This window comes from Brassica rapa, chromosome A10 (genome assembly GCF_000309985.2).
Source record: "Brassica rapa cultivar Chiifu-401-42 chromosome A10, CAAS_Brap_v3.01, whole genome shotgun sequence".
Taxonomy (NCBI): Eukaryota; Viridiplantae; Streptophyta; class Magnoliopsida; order Brassicales; family Brassicaceae; genus Brassica; species Brassica rapa.
In genome coordinates this window covers 11,068,769-11,086,994 of record NC_024804.2, presented here as the reverse complement: position 1 = coordinate 11,086,994, position 18,226 = coordinate 11,068,769, and the positions used below count along the sequence as shown (strand labels likewise).

General features: G+C 33.9%; 5 protein-coding genes across 10 annotated transcripts; 3 read left to right on the top strand and 2 right to left on the bottom strand.

Moving 5' to 3' along the window:
- The first annotated feature begins 89 nt into the window (after nt 1-89).
- Nucleotides 90-1,679, top strand: LOC103845011. Of its 6 annotated transcripts, XR_004452942.1 has the most exons (5): nt 90-397; nt 636-733; nt 828-1,102; nt 1,218-1,323; nt 1,466-1,557. XR_004452942.1 is itself a non-coding variant. In XM_033282831.1 (4 exons), the coding sequence occupies exons 1-4, from the start codon at nt 328-330 to the stop codon at nt 1,249-1,251; spliced, it is 471 nt and encodes a 156-aa protein (XP_033138722.1). In that variant the 5' UTR covers nt 90-327; the 3' UTR covers nt 1,252-1,679. The 6 variants fall into 6 exon arrangements, 4 of the variants coding, with proteins under 4 accessions (XP_033138722.1, XP_033138721.1, XP_009120087.1 ...); XM_033282831.1 differs by having other exon boundaries at nt 636-727; nt 1,218-1,679; XM_033282830.1 differs by having other exon boundaries at nt 1,218-1,679.
- On the bottom strand, nt 1,240-5,700 carry LOC103845012 (two-pore potassium channel 1). The gene is made up of 4 exons (XM_033282823.1): nt 2,931-5,700; nt 1,713-2,633; nt 1,486-1,640; nt 1,240-1,454 (listed from the first exon to the last, which is right to left on the bottom strand). Exons 2-3 carry the CDS (start codon nt 2,630-2,632, stop codon nt 1,487-1,489), a joined length of 1,074 nt encoding a protein of 357 aa, XP_033138714.1. The 5' UTR covers nt 2,633; nt 2,931-5,700; the 3' UTR covers nt 1,240-1,454; nt 1,486.
- A 713-nt stretch (nt 5,701-6,413) lies between these two features.
- On the bottom strand, nt 6,414-10,959 carry LOC103845009. Its single transcript, XM_033282841.1, has 3 exons — nt 10,796-10,959; nt 8,683-10,687; nt 6,414-6,959 (listed from the first exon to the last, which is right to left on the bottom strand). Exon 2 carries the CDS (start codon nt 9,135-9,137, stop codon nt 8,832-8,834), a length of 306 nt encoding a protein of 101 aa, XP_033138732.1. The 5' UTR covers nt 9,138-10,687; nt 10,796-10,959; the 3' UTR covers nt 6,414-6,959; nt 8,683-8,831.
- Nucleotides 10,960-11,340: 381 nt separating this feature from the next.
- On the top strand, nt 11,341-13,840 carry LOC103845008 (F-box only protein 8). Its single transcript, XM_009121836.3, has one exon. The coding sequence runs from the start codon at nt 12,506-12,508 to the stop codon at nt 13,685-13,687; it is 1,182 nt and encodes a 393-aa protein (XP_009120084.1). The 5' UTR covers nt 11,341-12,505; the 3' UTR covers nt 13,688-13,840.
- A 2,386-nt stretch (nt 13,841-16,226) lies between these two features.
- Nucleotides 16,227-18,175, top strand: LOC103846118 (protein RRP6-like 3). The gene is made up of 6 exons (XM_009123032.3): nt 16,227-16,365; nt 16,438-16,667; nt 16,754-16,852; nt 17,111-17,197; nt 17,274-17,534; nt 17,627-18,175. The coding sequence occupies exons 1-6, from the start codon at nt 16,227-16,229 to the stop codon at nt 18,173-18,175; spliced, it is 1,365 nt and encodes a 454-aa protein (XP_009121280.2).
- The last annotated feature ends 51 nt before the right edge of the window (nt 18,176-18,226 follow it).

Sequence of the window (18,226 nt, the reverse complement as noted above, 5' to 3'; positions counted from 1 at the left end):
AAACAAAAATTATACGCGCTCTTCAAAAAGGCGGGTCAGAATCTAGTGTTTCATTAAAGTAATGAGAGTATAGTAGATTTGATAGGCCCATAAAAAATTGTCTCTAGAGATATGGGAAGGGGCACGTGAGAAGTTGGCTCTCTGATCCGGATCCTCAACAGAGTAACTCCTTTCCATCCAAGCTCTACAAATTTTAGGGTTTCCACTGGAGAATCCAGCAAGGGTGAATCAGTAAACAGATTATTTGATAAATTAAATAATAGTAAAATAAAAAGGCGGAGAAATCAGTTATTGTCTGAGAATCCCACTGAAGGTCGATCTACTTCAATGGATACTTGTGTAACGCAGACGACGTCTCTGCCTCCGGAAGAGGAAGAAGAAAACGATGATGAGTGGGGTGAGTTTATTCCCTTTCTCTGAAAACCAAATCATGTGATCGCAACGTGTTCTTGATTCAATCTTCAAGCTTTCAAAACCCTAAATTCCATTTTAGTAGAGTCTTAAAACTTTGAAAATTTGAAAGCAAAAGATCTCTGCTTTGTGATTCTCCATTACAAAAAGCAGAGCATTGTTACAATCTCTGCATCTTTTTCTTCAGTAGCGAACGTTGAATCGATCATTTGATCCGTTGACAGACACTGATGGGTTTGTGATTCCAAGCTTGGAGATTAAACAAGAGAATGTTAATGAGTCAGAAGCTGATACATCAAAACCTTCTTCTCCTAAAGTCAATGTATGGTTTCTCTTCTGTATATTAAAAAAAAGATCAATAGAGGAGTAGTTTCAATAGTGTTTAAGAAGCTTGCTCTTGTTCTATGTTTTTGTAGATTAAAGCTGAAGATAACATCTACCTAGGACCGCATGGAGGTGCTCCTCCCTCGCAGCTGCAAGACGGTAACGCATCGAGCAGGAAGCAGCGGTTTAAGCAGAAACTCAAGGAAGCAGACCAGAAAATGAATGCCTCTGGTCGAGAAAACAAAGTGGCTAACTTGAGAGAGCTTGTAGGCGGCGTCGAGAAAGGAAGTAACGTTTCAAAAGATGTTTCAAGAGACTGGCTTGACCCACATTGCCATGAGTCTGAGTTCGAGAAACGTCAACAACTGTAACGCTCCTTTTTCTCTTTGTAAACCTTTTGTATCAATACCCAGAGATTTCAATGCAATAAAAACTATCATCATTATCAAACAAACATGTAAGACTCTTAGTTTGGTCTGCAGCTTGTTCTTAAGGAGTTCCATATCAGATCAATAGCAAGATCCTATTTGCTTAGACAGTGTGTATACGTGTAAAAATCCACTCAAGACATCACAAAACAGTTATAGAGTGAGTCTATGGCATTACGGTACAAAAACACAAACAGAAACAAACAACACTTTTAAAAGAAAACTGTTCACTCTCTTTTCCTTCTTGTAGTTGCTTGCATACATGTATGTAACTTAACAAAAAGATTCTGCTTCGTCTCCAGGAAATGATGATAATGAATACTTTACCTTTGGGCCTGAGCTAGAACGATGTCAGAGTTGGTCAGGTTTCCAGATTCATCGTAATCGAGGTTCTCAAACTCTTCCATGATCCCAGCTACATCTTTCTCATCAATCTTCCCCATTTCTTTCAGCTTATATACAATAAACTCTGCAGCTCTGAAACACACACAAAAGACAAAGATAAGAAGAAGAAAACATAAGAGAGAATCAAGTCAGAGAATGTCTCACTCCACAACTCTATCTTCATCAAGATCAGCTGCTTCAAGATCATTGTTTGTAATCCTCCTTGTCAAAACCCATTTCACCAACTCCCTCTGTTTGGTTTCTGCATTTAGCTCAGCTACATAGAGTAAAAACTGAGCCAAACATATAGTACTCGTCAAGATCCAAATCACAGCGAAAAGGCGTCCTGTTCCAGAGTTAAAGCTTCTGTCTCCATAACCCAATGTAGTAACCGTGGAGCAAACACAGTAGAAAGCTTCAATAACAGGCATTTTCTCAAACGTTACAAGGAAAACAGTACCAGCAATAAAGAGAACTACAAAGACAATGAACGTGACATAACATTTGTATCTCAGCTTGTTAGTTTGCAACTCCTTGAGAATGTCTAGTGGACCACCAGAGCTTTGACGCAGATGAAAAGCCCTGACGAGCAAAGTCTCTTGCTTCTCCACTAGATAATCCGCCGCTCGGCTTAAAAGGTGACCCACGAGGACCATTCCTGAGAAGACAAAGGCACAAGCGAGTAGCCTCGAGGCAGAGCTACTAGGGACAAGGTCACCGTATCCAACGGTTGTCATGGTGACAACACAGAAGTAGACGGCATCCAACACACCGTTGGTCTTGTGACCGGAGATCTGGTTTCTCACGAGGTAGAAACAGAGAGTACCGATGGTGAGATATAAAGCCAAGAACATGATGACTCGTCTGAGGTTCGGGTTTAGATTGAACAGTTGACTGGGATGAAGAGGGGGTTCATCGGTTTTGACATCGTTGTCGTCGTACGTACAATCACCGCGAGGAGCGCTTCTAGAGCGACGCAGTCTTCTTTTGCTTGAAGAGGTTGTTCTTGATTTTGTTGTGTTCATGGGATCTAACTGCTCCTTAGGTAGCAAGGGCTCACGAGCTGAATCGGCACTTGATGACATCCTATAACCAAACCAGATCAGTCAAACCTCTTAGTCAGTTATCGATTTTAAAACATAAATCATTCATGGATGATATATAAACTGTGGGTGCTGTATCAGTTCGAATACAAATACTGAAACTGTAAAACAACCAAGACATAAAATGAGTCACAGCTACAGAAAAAAAGGAACCATCAACAAAGAAATGATAAGCTGTTTGGGTGGGAAGAGACAAGACATTAAACATAATGTTTTAAAACCAAAGACTATTTTCAGACCAGAATCCGAAACTCTGGGGAGCTGAAGACTTGAGACTTACCGCGATTTTGCTTGGATCTCGCGATCTTTCTCCAGTGATGTTCCCACTTCACACAGAAATTATAGTTCTTGTTCGTACGACTTATGTATAATGGTTTTCATTTTCAACTTCCTACTTTTTACATTACAGTACATCGTATTTTCTATATTCATCTAATAAGTAAACGTTTATTCAAATTTTATAGTCATTTTGTTTAATAAAATTAAAAAATTGGAAAATAAATAATAACGATCTCAATGAAATAGTGGTAGTTTAGTGGTAACCATTAGTCAGGAGCAAAATTTTAAACAGTTTGGATTCGATTCTTTCTTAGATTAATTTTAGATTTCAGCCTAAACAGTTAATATAGTAGTTTCATAACAAATCATTTTAGAGAAATTCTATAGGATAACTATTTTTAGTTTATTTTTATAAAAGTAGTCCTGAATAAAAAAAATAGTCAAAATAAATTTTATTAAAGGGTAAAAATTTACCATAAGATTAACTAATCTAGATATAAGATTTAGAAGGCGAGATTTTAGGAAAAAAGTTTCAAATTGTAAAAAATAAAAAATAAATATTAAAAATTTCAAAAAAAAAAATATTTTAGTCATTTTTCTTTTTGAGTGTTATTTTGTAATAAAAATTTAAGAAGAGTTATTTGAGAGAATTGCCCATAGTCTTATTATCCTTAGCATTAATCGAAAATCAATCCAAACTCGATGATATATCAGAACCGTAGTATCATATCCGGTTAATTATGTACCGCATTCCTCTCAAGGCTAACATATTAAAAAAGTTAATAATATAAATTGAGTTGGCTAAGTTGTGGTACAGCATTATTAAATCTACAGCATATTGTAATTAATATTCTCAATGTCCTTTCACTATCTCGTAGTTAATAAAACAAGTATACAACTAACCATTTCCATTTATTAATATGTTATTTCATAATGCTGCACCACAACTTAGCCAACTCTTATTTCGTCAATGTCAAAATGTATACACTAATATAAATTTCGAAAGGGACATTTTTTTTGGAGAAATTTCGTAAGATAAATTTTTTTAAGTTTTTGTCACAAAATAGCATTCAACGAAGAAATGAGCAAATTTAAACAAATAAAATAAAAATTAAAAATTTCAAAATAAAAAAGGCTTATTTTAGCCATTTTATTTTTTCAGAGCTATTTTGTGACAAAAACTCAAAAATACTATCTGAGAGATTTAGTATACCCTCCAAAAAAATAAAGTAATAAGAGGTATACACTAACATGGACCATCTATTTTGGAAGAAAAATAGTATTATGGAGCCATAAGATGATAGAGATCATTATCCTTGACTAATTTGGTACATTTCGAAGGTTATTCAAAAGTATAGATAGTGACTCATTGGAGCTAGTCAGATATGTAGAAGTGTCAGGTCTGGTACAATGCAAATGATACTATACATGTTCCTCCACATACACAAATTGTTGAAGAAACACAAGCCTTAAGCTTGAATAATATTTGTATGATGGATGGTTTATGGACCTCCACATATCAATTTAGTGGAATTTGATTGGTGTGGAAGGATATCATAGGGAAAATCTAGCTTATGGGGACAAATAACTTAAGAAGGCATGAGACAATACTACACTCCGAAAGTGAAGCGTTAAGATGAGCAATGACGAGCATGTTACATCATTCGGCCTGTAAGAGATTTGAGGCAGATTGCAAAGACCTGATTGCAATGATAGCGAACCCACAAGCTTGGTCAAATTTCACAGCTGTGGTGGAGGTCATTCAAATTCTCCAGATGTGTTTTCCAAACTTCAAAATCAGTTACTTCTCAAGGACGCAAAATGAAATTGCTGATTCGCTAGATAGGAACGCCTGTTCTTTTCATAGATCTCTTTGTTTTATTGGTTGTTCTATTATGATATAGTTATCCATATCAACTCAAGTTTCAGTAATAGAATAGTTGTTTGTTGCAAAAAAAAGAGGTTAACGTTGGAACATCCTTATTCTTATTTTCTAAAAAAAATGCCATCAATAAAAAAATATAAAATAATATTTAAATATATAAAGCTTAAGAATATCTTATATGAAATATGAAATAAGAGATATGAGATCACTAATATACTAAAAAAAAATCTCTTATAAACCTTATTGAAATAATAGGGATATACATGATGTTAGAGTTAATTAAACTTTGTCTACTAAGCATTTTTACCGCTTGACCATTAAAAAAGGAAGCATTTTTACCGTTGAAATACTAAACTTGTATTAAGATAAATTAAAACAACAATTTTTGTTTTGCGTGTAGATGTTAAGGTATAAATAAATGATTTTAAGACATCTCTAACCATAACATCAAATTTGGTGTTGAAATCACACTAAATTTTATGATTCAATATCATATTTTTTTTATCTCCAACTATAATATCAAACTCGCTTTTGAACCGCACTTTGCAAGTACATAATATTTTATGATAAAATTTCCACTAGTAACTTAAAAAATATTTTGTTAATTTGTAAAAATATTGTGTATTTAAAATATTTTTGCATTTTACGTTGTGCTTTTTAATTCGACTATGACCCGTGTCAAAGCGGTTAATTCGGTGATTCGATAATTCGTTTAGTTTTTCAAATAAAGCAATATTCTAAACCTTTAAAAATCACTAAACACCAAAACTAACCGACTTAACTGATGGATGACCGAGATGTAATCCAATTTGATTTAAATTATTATAGATTCATAATTTGTCATCTTTTAATACAAATTTTAAAGTTCATTGTTTTGCAATTTATGAAAATATGACGTTTCTACAAAATTTTGATAAGTAAAATGATAGATATAAAATAATTAAGAACTATAAATATGTCTTGATCACATTACTCAATTTATATAGCTTAATTAAGTTTATAATAATTGTTTTGTGTAATTTATCTTGTTAATAATTTGGTTCATACTATAATCGGTTTAAATCTGTTGTTTACAATTAATGTTTAGCATTTTACTTCAGATAATATATATTTTGAGCATTTTTCATAATTATTATTTTTATTATATTTAGTGTACTAGGTAGTTATAGTGTTTTTATATATATTATGTAATGGTTATTATTGAATTATTATGTTACTGAAATAAATGATATAACCATTATTTAGAAAATATAAATAAAGTAATCCGTTAATTTATTTGATTTGGCATTGATTGAAATGTTTTTTGTAGTATCTAAAGTTGCAAAAATAATTTATATTTGTTTTCGTTGTTTTTATAAATTATTTTGATTTTTTTTCAATTTAATAATTTGAATGAAAGTTGTTAAAAAGTTATTAAAAAATTAGATCTAATATTTAATATTGTTTAGATGCAATATTACTTATAGTATTGATTGGAAACATGGATAGTAATATAAAAAAAAAGAACTATTACTGATTTAAAGTATGTTTAACCATAAAGTAGAAATGTATATTTAATTTAAAAACTTACCAAAGAAATGTTCCAAAGATATAATTCTGTTTTAATAGGAGAGATTTTACACCAAAATAATATTATCTGTAGTTGATAAATATTTTATATTTATCAACTTAAATTATTATTTTTATTTTTTTATTATTCGTAAATGATTAAATTGGCATACCGTGTTTAAGCAGTTTAGCTTTACTATTGCGCTAAAACCACGTCTATAATGAATCAATGATGTAATGCCTAACATATTTTAATAAATCTAGTTTCAATCAGATCGATTTATCCTTGACCAAAACAATTATTAATAGTAAGCATTTGTCGAGTGCAGTATTCATGTGTTGTAGTCCATAAATTAATCCGCGTTTAGACCGATTAAGAAAATAGATAACTAGATTATCATAAGTCGATAGATCACATCTTTAGAATGTATATAATACATGAAAGATGTATTAGTTTCATGTTTTTTTTTTTTTTTGAGAAAGGGCTTAAAAACAAGAAAGATGTTATTAGTTAATGCACTCATCATGGTGATACATAGGTGTAAATAACATGCTTCAAAAGTTTTTCATACATGTACATATAAAGCCCCCAAATATCCCTTATATATTAAAAGAGAAGCATTGTAATAAATGCATTCACATTATAATAGACACGTGGCAGCCTCATAATAATTTGATAATAAATATGCTAACGCATTCACACTATAATCATAAATGTGTTCACACTATGTATTTTGTGTGTTTTTTTTAATAAAACTCACATACATAGTTCCAATAAAACTCTGGATTTTTTGGTTCGAATAAAAATAGATAACAAATCAAAAGCCAGACTATATGTTTTATTTTTATTGTTTACGGATAAAGTTGAGCAAAATATTCATAAATTTTGATTCGATTCGTTATCCGTTTTGATTTAAACCAAAAAATCTAGATATTTGAAACTCTACGAAACAAATCAAATACTAAAATACAATATCCAAAAAAGAAGCAAATCACAAATACTAATATTTTTAGAAACATATATCTAATTCGATATGTTATATGCATTTATATACATATATGCAAAGAATTATATATATATGTTATATATATTATACTTTATATCAGTTTTACAATATTTTTATGAATTAAATTTATTATATTAGGTACTAGAATTTAAAAGGTTATATAATGTTTTATTTTTGTAATAAAATGTTATTATTAAATTATTTTTAAAATTTTATTTTATTTACGAATCAAATCGGATATTTTTTAAAATTCTAAAATATTTCGGATATCAGAATCACTGGATATCTAGGTGGCTAAAGATCGAATCGACAAGAATGCTTCCAAATACCCAAATATTTGATATGTGTCCATCCCTATTTACGAATATAATTTTATTTTCTTTATATGAAAAATGACTAATGTCAAGGTCTTTTTAGTTTAAATTAATTTTAGTTTTATCTTTTATGTATTATTTTGAACAAAAATGCCATTTAATATTAATTAACAATATTTTTATATATTTTTCAACTATTTTTATATACTTTTTACATAAACATGCATCTGCACCTTGATGTGAGCATCCGCAATGGAAATCCTTAAGGGGGAATCCTTAAAAAAAAAATTAAATAATCAGTAGAACCCATCAAAAGTTAATGATTCAATCCTTAAAATCCTTAAATAAGGACTCTTTCTTAGTGAATCCTCGCACTATTTGTGGGTCCCCACGACATGTGGCGACCCGCGATTGGTTGATATTTTTTTTTTTAATCTAAAAAAAAAATATATTTAAAAATCAAAATACACTTTTTCTAAGGATTCCTTTTTGGATAACACCATTGCAGGTGCTCTAAGTATTTTACATACATGTGCACCTTGATGTGAACATCTTATAAATAAATATTCACCACAACTGAAGTATCTAATTTTTTTGAAAGTTGAAATATTTTTTCTTAATGCGTCTTTCACTACCGACCAAATTGTAGTGAAATGATTTGTCTTAATATTTTTTTTTCTTAAACTATTATATGTTTAAAAACTATAATATGAAATTATTGGTTCGACATGAAGACTATCTAAAATTCATAATATGAAAAAGAAACAAATAATATTAATTTTTGGTTTTTACCGGAAAAAACCAAAAAATCAAACATTTTAACCGAATAAACTAAAATGAATATTAATTTAAAATAATAGTTATATTTTAGGAGATTAAAAATAAAATAAAAACGTAAAACCTAACCAATATCCAGATTAAACAGATTTAATGTCTTTTTTATTAAAAATAACGAAACTAATAATCACATTCCGCGCAAGGCGCGGGTTATTACCTAGTAAACATATAAAACACAAACTTGATTACAAAGTGATTGATATATGTCATGATTTATCATAATTCTAAAATATTTAATCTTAGGCTCATGATAGGATCGGACGTTGGTGGAGATGATACTTGGATATACTAACACCAAACATAAATAAACTCTAAAGCTGGTCTGGCCAGAGAAATGTCTCCATTGCAAAGACCCTCTTGTCTTCAAGAGATCCGTCGAAGGAGATTCCATATTGTTTGAGGAGCAAGTCAAGGCTAAGATCATCCATGGCTTCATAATCAGACTTGGAGTATTTAGGGTAGTGAAGAGGAACTTGAAACCCACCTGGAAATTCCTCTCTCTCCATCACCTTTATTTTGTTGTGGGTGTTTACGAAGTTGCTGGTTTGATTGATTTGGTTTGAAGGGTAGCCAAACATTTGAGTGAGAGCCGGGGGTAATAGGCATTTCATTCCCATTGTGTCTGGTTGGTTGTAACTTGTAAGTGTTTACAAAAAGGAGGTTTTGAGATCAAAATCAAGAGGAAGGGAGAAGAAGAAGAAGCTCAAGCTCAAAGGGAAGCTTGGAGAATTGGTTATAGTAAGGTGGCCAAGGAATCGTATTTATACACATATAAAGTCCCCGTGGCTGTACTAGCATCGACCAATGATGGTACATGCTGATGCATTGATTTTCTATGTAGGGCCAAAACTAAAACGGTTGGAGTGTAATGTGTATTGTGGCTTGGTGTGCAAGGAGAAGGAAGAAGAAGTAGGCGAAAGTATTTAATGCATTACATATTAAAGAGGGAGGCCCCTTTTACAATTAAGACAATCGAATTATTGGGAGCCATTCATATGAGTTTCATGTTTCTGTGGTCGTGGTGATGATGTGTCTCGCTTTACAACATTACAATTGAAAATATCTCTCCTTTAAGCTATGATCATGGGATTTATCCAACTTTTACGTTTACACTGCAAATAAAATTTTGGTTGTCACAACTCACAACTATTATGAGAGGAAATTACTAATTTGATCCTTAAAAGTAATTAGTGAAATGTTGTAACTTTATTAGTGACATGTTAGCAATAAAATAATTGTGTAGTTAATATTTTAGTGAAATTACTTCACCAGTCACATTACCAATTCAGCGCATGAGCATGCCTAACCCTCTTTGTTTGTTTTCTATTTGTGAGAGAATTTCAAGAGTACGAGATGATTCGTCCAAAGAGAGTCGGTTTGGGTAAGAAAATAACATGTTAAATCTTGAACTTACAAACAAGTGGGAAACAGACAAAAAAAAAAAAGAAAGAAGAAGAAGAAAACAGTGAGATCCAGGTGAGTACTCTGTTTACAAATTACAACACAACTCCTCATGGCATTTGGATAGAGCAAAAAAAGTCTCGACCAATTGTGCAGATATGACAGTCCTAGCCACTATGTCAGCACCTCTACTTCTTGTTGTCCAATGCTTAGCTAATGTGTCACTCTATAGATTTACTTTTGCTGAAATGCACCAGATTGACTAAAGCTTCTCCAAGGATCCATCAACTTTCGCAGATACCAGAAAATCCATCCTCAAAGAGCTGACCAAGCAAGCAGTAAAGCTTCTGACACTTGGTCACGGGCTGTTTGACCCAAGTTTTCTGTAAATCCGAAGTCTTCCTTGTAGCTGTTTTATCCAAGTCTCATCATTGTGTGACAAACTTTGCTCTGGAGGTTCAACTCCACCAAGCACGACTGCTTTCCCCCACATTCCAGCTTTCTCAGTCCATGACAGTAGCAGACTGTGGCTGTTCCATCACCTGACCCAGGGGGCCTACCACCAACTCTGAGTCGTTGCACTTTACCCTGTTGATCATCATCCACCCTATCAAATCTAGAGGCCAAATTGCCCTTTGACTTGCTATATATTCTTGCTTGATATCTGAATAATCACCATCAGTGGCATGATGCCAGAGCTTCTTGTGCTTGTAATCCCATTAAGATGAGCTTTTTTCTGCCTATAGGTAAACTATACACACCAGTCCTGTTACACATCATATGATAATCAACAGGCTTTTACCAGCACTTCCAACACCAAAAGGAATTTCAAGAACAACACATTTCTTTGATGGTAAGCAGGTTTTGACAGTACCTTGCGAGAACAGTCAGATAATGGAGGAAAATCTCCGACGCAGCTACTCGATGGCGTGGAGTTTCGGTCATTGCGAGAGCTTTGCTTATTACCTCTCTTCGTCTCCAGAGATAAAGAACATTTTCACAGATTTTAAACAGCGAAAAGGGGTTTTGGGTTAAATGTAAGCTTCGGCGTTCATTGTCTACTTGGTTTAACCAAAATCGGATTCGATTTTTTTCAAGATCGGTTCGATTCGGTTCATGGTTTTAGATGGCTGAAGCCTGAAGCTCGGATTTCTTGGTGCTAAAAACCATCTCCATTGCTTAAAGTCTGGGCTCTTAAAATTAATTTTATAATCTTTTGTGTATTTTATAAATTTTAGAATCCCTACTAATGAAATTAGTTTTGTAAAAAAATCTTTATGAAGTTCTTAATTTTTTTTTTCTTTTTAGAAATTTAATTATTAAATTTAAATATTACAAAATTTATAAATTATTAGATTTCATAAAATTTAAACAAATATTCCAAACCAAGTTTAGGTACGTATATGCAAACAAAAATATAAACTGTTTTTCTTATTTTCGGTTCCACAACTCTGCCGGTTCTCTACCGTATGGATCTATAGATGGTTACAATATAATGTTTGGATTGATGTAAGGTAAAGAAAATCAAATGTTTAATCTATACTAAGGGTTAAAATTTGATATATTTATAGATTAAACAAAATATGTTTAGTAAAATTCCTAGAAGATCCAAATTTAAAAAATCACACATGAATAGAAGTTTAGAATAGATATGTATCAAATATTAACAAAAAAAGCTAAAAATCGAAAGTTAAAATTAAGCCTGGCATTCGAGTCTTGTCGGGTCCGGATCCTTTTCGGATCTTAGATAATTAAATCTAATAGAATAATTAGAATTATTTGGTTCGAATTCAGTTCGGATTTAGATTAGATTCGGTTAGGGTCTTGTCTGATCTAACCCAAAAAATATCTAAAACACACAAAAAATACTTGAAAATATTTAATTATCCGAAAGTATCTGAATTTTTATTTAAAATCTGATCCGAAGATATGAAAAATACCTGAAATTTTATTCGATTATCCGAATTATATTTTTACAAATCTAAAATTTTATCAGAAAACCCAAAAACATACCCTGAAACCCAAAATCAAAACTTAAAAAATATTCCATAATACCAAAAATATATTGAAACACTTATATGCAACTAACCTATACCAAAAATTTTGGATATTTCAGATATTCTATCCGATCTCGGATTTGAGCCAGGTGAGATGCAAGACTTGCAGGTTCTCTATAACAAGATTTAATAGAGTAAAATGATCGGTTTGATTACTATCCGGATCGAATTTTTACGAGACGATTTTGGATCAGATCTTCGAATTCGGGTAAAATGTTCAATCCTAGGCCTAGTTAAAATAGAGGAAGTAGAGCATTTTTTGTCTAAATTCATTGATAAGCCAAAAGCCCCAAACCAGGTAGAGTTGGTATGAAATACATATTCCTTTCCTTTTTCTTCTTTGTCCTTTTTTTTTCCCTAAATTAAAAAAAAAAAAAAAGTTAAGTTCGGTTTTCCTATAGATCTAGATCTGTATATATATATATATATATATATATATATATGTTTCCTTGGAATCTCCAAAACTTGTTTAAGATCAAAGTGGTGGGTGAATTGAGTATTTGCAGGAAGAGGAGGTGGAGAGAAAGATGCAGGATTGGGAAACAGGGGAGATTCCTGAGGATCTCATGATCGAAATAGCGGCGAGATTGCCTGCGAAATCGGTGATGAGGTTCAAGTGCATCTCAAAGTTCTGGTCATCTCTCCCTTTGTCGACACACTTTTGCAACCGTTTCCTGACGTACCAATCCCAGCAACCTCGTTTCTACATGTCGTTAGTGCACCGCCTAGAAAACACAAAATCTCTACTTCTATCATCCACATGTCCATGTCCGTCTTCCTCCTTAGAATTCCACCAAGACCTCACCATCGGTGGTGGGATGGTGGGCAACTTACTACGCGTTCTCCATGGCTTCATCTGCTTCACGGTGAAGTCAGAGGCGCGTATCTATAACCCCAGCACCAGACAACTTGTCATCTTGCCTTGCATACAAGAATCTTTTGTCAAAGGATATCCCCATTATTTCAGTCTCTACTTTATCTGCCACGACCCAGTCAGCGATCAGTACAAGCTACTCTGCGTAATTACGGCCTTATTCTCTAGACAAGGACTAGACGAACAAGAAAAGGAAGAATTAGCAAGTGTCCCAGAGACTATTTCAGAGCATTGGGTCTTTGTACTAGAAGCTGGTGGTTCGTGGAAAAGGGTTGCAGAAGATTTTCGAACTCCTCACCATCCTTCCCGTCAACAAGTGACTATGAACAATGTTTTATATTATATGGCTTTCACTGATTCTTCACAGACTTGTGTTCTTGTGAGTTTCGACATCAGGTCTGAAGAGTTGAGTATGATTAAACTACCTCCTCCCCCTGGGAAGAGGTTGGCTCTAATAAACTACGGTGGCAAAGTAGCTGTCTTTGACTTCTCTTTGCTCAAAGAGAATGGCTTGGTGGATCTGTGGGTTGTGGAACATTGGAGGAACAAGGAATGGTCAAGGAAGACTCTGTTTTTGCAGCCTTGTCAAATGCATTTAGTCACTCACTGTTTTTTCACGGCAAAAGGTACAACTCTAAAAGGTCAAGTTCTCTTGGTACCACAATACTTGATTCCTCCCTTTTACTTTCTCTGCTATGATTTCCAACTCAATCATCTCAAAAAGGTTGAAATCAGTGGGATACCGGATCACTGGTTTACTATGGATAGTTTTTTCAAATCTTTTGACGTGGAGTTTATGGATCCGACTGAGAATGTCAAGTACCTCGAATCTTGATCCTGCTTTTTAGGATGACGACGGCATTCTTCGATCAGATCATCCTGTTTCGTCTTTCTCTTTGTTTAGCTAAAACTTATTTATTTTGTAACTAGGTAACTTCCCTTTGAATTTAATATGTTATATTTCTTTCTTGGCCTTTTGCTCTCTTCATTGGCTTTGTTTATTTCCATCTCTTCCTTTATGCGTATTTTTTGTTATCAAATCTGCATTAACAAACTTTATTCATAAAAACAAACCAAAGTTTTTCTTTCAACATTTACGAAATCAAAAAAAAAAAAAGGGCAAATAATATCATGTTCTTCTTAAATCTAAAACCAAGGTTTGAAGATGCTAGTTTTTATGTCTAAACTACTTTAAGCTCACGGCTTGCGAGAAGGTGACTCATTATATTTCCTTTTCCTACAACATAACTGACTTCAATAATCTTCATATATGTAATAATTGTGTGTATAGCCTCATTGCACTCCTCTTGTTTTCCCTTGGAAATCGTATATACTGTTTACTCTACTCTTTTCTTTGGCCAAAAAATTGAGCAAAGCAATGTCTTCTGGTGGATCAGTATATGCTTTTGTCTTGATTCAACTCCAGTAGAGTGTGTAACTTTGAACAATCCAATAGATGATTTTTCTTTTTTTCCAGTTGGTTTGAGTTTGAGATGGTAAATTGCAAAATGTTGTGAATCACACAACATTTGGAATTCTCACAACAATATCTCTCGTTGAAAGATACAAGGACAGTAACTTAATTACAGAATGGCAATCATTACTTTTACTTGCCGTTTGATGAACTTAATTAGTAGACAGTAAGCTTTAGTTTGGCGGATGTCTCACTATGCCTCTCCAATTCAACTTCTTGCTTTTACTCTTGTTCAATCCGCAACAGGACCTGTGTCTACTCCCTCATTTATCTTTCTCTAACTTTGCATATATTTCCTCTATTTCTGGATGTGAAATGTCTCCCACAATAAATTCTGCCAGTCACAACTTTGTCCAGCTCTATTCTGAATCCTCTCTCTCACAGTCTTTTGAAACTTTCTCCCATTTTCGACAGAGACACTCTGGAGCCAACAACTCTTAGTAACTCCAGATTACTTTGTTTGGTCTTATCGATAATAGTGCTTTGTCCTCTTGAAGATGCCCCGTCCTGCATAACTAGGCAACGCTAATGCTCGCCCTACTCCATAACTCTTTTTCCATCAAATCAAAGTGGCTATGATGAGCTTCTTTTATATATCCAACAAGGCTACAAGCGAAAAAGGTGAGGGTGTTGGGCCCGATACCGCTCTTTTGCATCTGCTTGAATAGTTAGTTCCAATGATGCTTTATTGATCTGAGACCTATAATAAGCACTCTCGATGCTTCTACACTTGGTGTACATTTTTTTATCAGTGAAGTTCCAACTTCCAACTGCACCATCGGATCCAATCCCGTTCGCAGCTAGAGGATATCCACCATGCTCAAACAACCGCAAGCGGTCTGGGAACTGACAATGAACATCACCTGCTCATCAACAGTTAAACTTAAAAAAACCGTAAACAATAATGAAACTTATGTTAGCAGGTTTAACGCAAGTACAGGTAAGTATCAGACACTCAGAAACTATCGAATGAAGTAATATGTCAGGCTAGATTCCAATTTCATGTTATGCCATCAGGTCAAACGAACATGGTTAATCGGAGATTCACAAAAGTTAAAAGTCGCATCTTTACTACTCAAGATCACTAAAAACCATTACTTGAAGTGATATTACTTAGCTCATAAGTAAACTGAGCTTCCTCAACAACATACTTACAAAGCTTAAATATTACATATGACCTTATCAAAAACCCACAACGCAAGAAGTTACATGTCACATCTTCACTACTCAAAATCACCATCATTACTTGAAATGACAACAACATACCCAAAGTAAAAACCTACAGCTCACAAACAAAGCTAAGCTTCCTCAACAAAGCTTAAACATTTACATTTGAAAAAAGTTGCAGTTAATCAAAAACACACAACACAAGAACAAATGCAAGATAATACGAGCAAGCAGATATTAAAAAGGAAGCAGAGCAAAGCTGGCGTATCTCAACCTCAAGTAGCTTCAATGTCCTCCCGTTATTTGTCTCCAACAGCCGACGAAATAGAAACGGAAACGAATACAAATCCCTCAAAACCACCTTCCAGCCCATTAACTAATTAAACGAAGCCCAATAATGTAAATGTTTGGGCATTAACTAATTAAACGAAGCCCAATAATGTAAATGTACCCAAACATACTATACTAATCAGAATAGAAATATGAACAATATTATAAAAAAAAATAACCAACGGCTACTTTCTTCTTCTTCACGTCTGCACCTCCGACGCGTTTCACAAACAGAGGTTTTGAAAATTTTCAGTGAAGAAGAGAGTGATCACTACTAGGTATCATGATTATTACCTTAGATTGTTTGACAAATTAACGTTGATCGCTCATTAATCTACTTTTTTCTTAAGATATCTCTCGGCATCTCCGACCAGTTTCAGAAAAAAAACGAAGCTTTTCAAGAATGGAACCGGAGAAAGCTGACAATTCCTTAATGAACTTGTCATTGTGCTATGAGCGGAAGCCTCAATTCGAGTTCAAGTGCGTCCTTGCAGACAATTCCTTTTCCCCATTTGAACACTTGAACGTGTCTTCCTCTACAGGTACGGTTTCAATCCAACTCGGTTTGGTTTTACATATTTTATAACTTTTTTTATTTTCTAAAATTGCAACAGAGAAGTGTCATCCCTTTCGCAAAGAGATTGGTGCCTTGATCGATAATCCTCCGGAACATAGTTTTTGGACATCATTCACCAAAGAGGACACTTCAAAGGACTGCATGTGGGTTGATTCTAGTTTGCAGTTGAGGGAACTAGCAAACAAGTTGGCAGAACAAAACGTTTTTGCTGTTGACACGGAGCAACAAAATTTACGATCGTATTTGGGTTTTACTGCACTTATGCAGGTAACTACACTTTTAATAAATGTTTACAAAATTTTGTCCTATTTAGTTTTTTGCTTTGATGTTTTACATTTCTCTCAAATTTGAAGATTTCTACACGAGAAGAGGATTACTTAGTGGACACGGTTGCACTTCACGATGAAATGGCCCTTCTTCGTCCTATTTTCACTAATCCAAAGATTTGCAAGGTAATCTTTCTTCCAACTTGTCGAATAATCTAACCCCACTGATGCTAATTTTAATATTTAATGTGTGGTATGTGCTTCTAGGTGTTTCATGGGGCTTAAAACGATATTATTTGGTTGCAAAGGGATTTCCATATCTATATGGTCAACATCTTTGATACATACACGGTAGACATTTGTTGTGTTTGTTATTTATTTTTTAATTTTATTTATGTATGTAGTTTCTCTGTTTTCTCTGTTTCCTAATTTGGTTTTTTACAGGCATGTTTGGTATTGGAAAAGCCTCAAAAATCACTCGAGGGTTTGCTACAAACTATTTGTAATGTAGACACAGACAAAACATTACGGGTGAGTATATTTTATTGTGTGTGTGTTTTTTTCAGTTGTATCATCCGTCTTATCTATGCTAAACCTTTCACTGCAGACTCGTGACTGGACAGAGCGACCACTCCCACCAAAGATGTTGCGATATGCAAGAACGGATACGCAATATTTGCTTTGGATTGCCGATGTTTTGGCTGCCGAGCTCAAAGAACTTAAAAAGTATGATGAGTGTATTAGGAGGTGCAACAAAGTGTGCTTAACACTATACGCCAAAGGACAAGAAGATTTCAAATTAGCTAATCGGGAACAATATGATTGTCGTGAACGTGCTTGGAAACTTTGTATATGGAGAGATCTGATGGTTAGTTTCCTTTGCTTTTTTTTTAATTGTTTCAGTTCAGAATTTCATAAATAAGTTTTGTCGTTTTAATTTAATGTCCGTTTCTTTCTCAGGCACGGATCCACGATGAAAGCAGAGAATTTGTGTTATCTAATGAGGTTATGCTTGAATTTGCTCGGAAAGTTCCAACCACATACGATGTGTTTAAATCAACCGCTGATCAACAAAGAGGGGGGAAAATTGATGAGGTGTCGGTAATTTTCCTGTGTCATTATGACGATTACTTCAACCAGATCATGAGTGACAAGTCTGTAGCTCTTGAGACCGCTTTTCCACTTATTCTTCAAAAGTGTCTGGGTATGAATGGAACGTGTGGGATTAATCTGTTGAATTGTTCTCTTCTGGGAAATTTCATAATCATTCCTTTTTCCCTTCTGGTCAAAAAAAGTGGAAAACAAACTTCAAAGGTATCACAGATACCTATACGCAAGCCTGACGTTGCTGTGTACGAGAGTGATGGAACGTTGAAGTTTCGGTGTAACCATGGAAAAGGGCAATGGTATCTGAAGATGGGGCTTGCAGAACAGACTCAAATTCATGGAGAATATGCTTTACAGTTGAAGACTGAAACTTTGGGTGGTCCTGAAAAAGGATTTGTGTAATAGTTGCGGCAAAGAAGGGATCGAATTGAATCGTCACCGGATAGTACCACC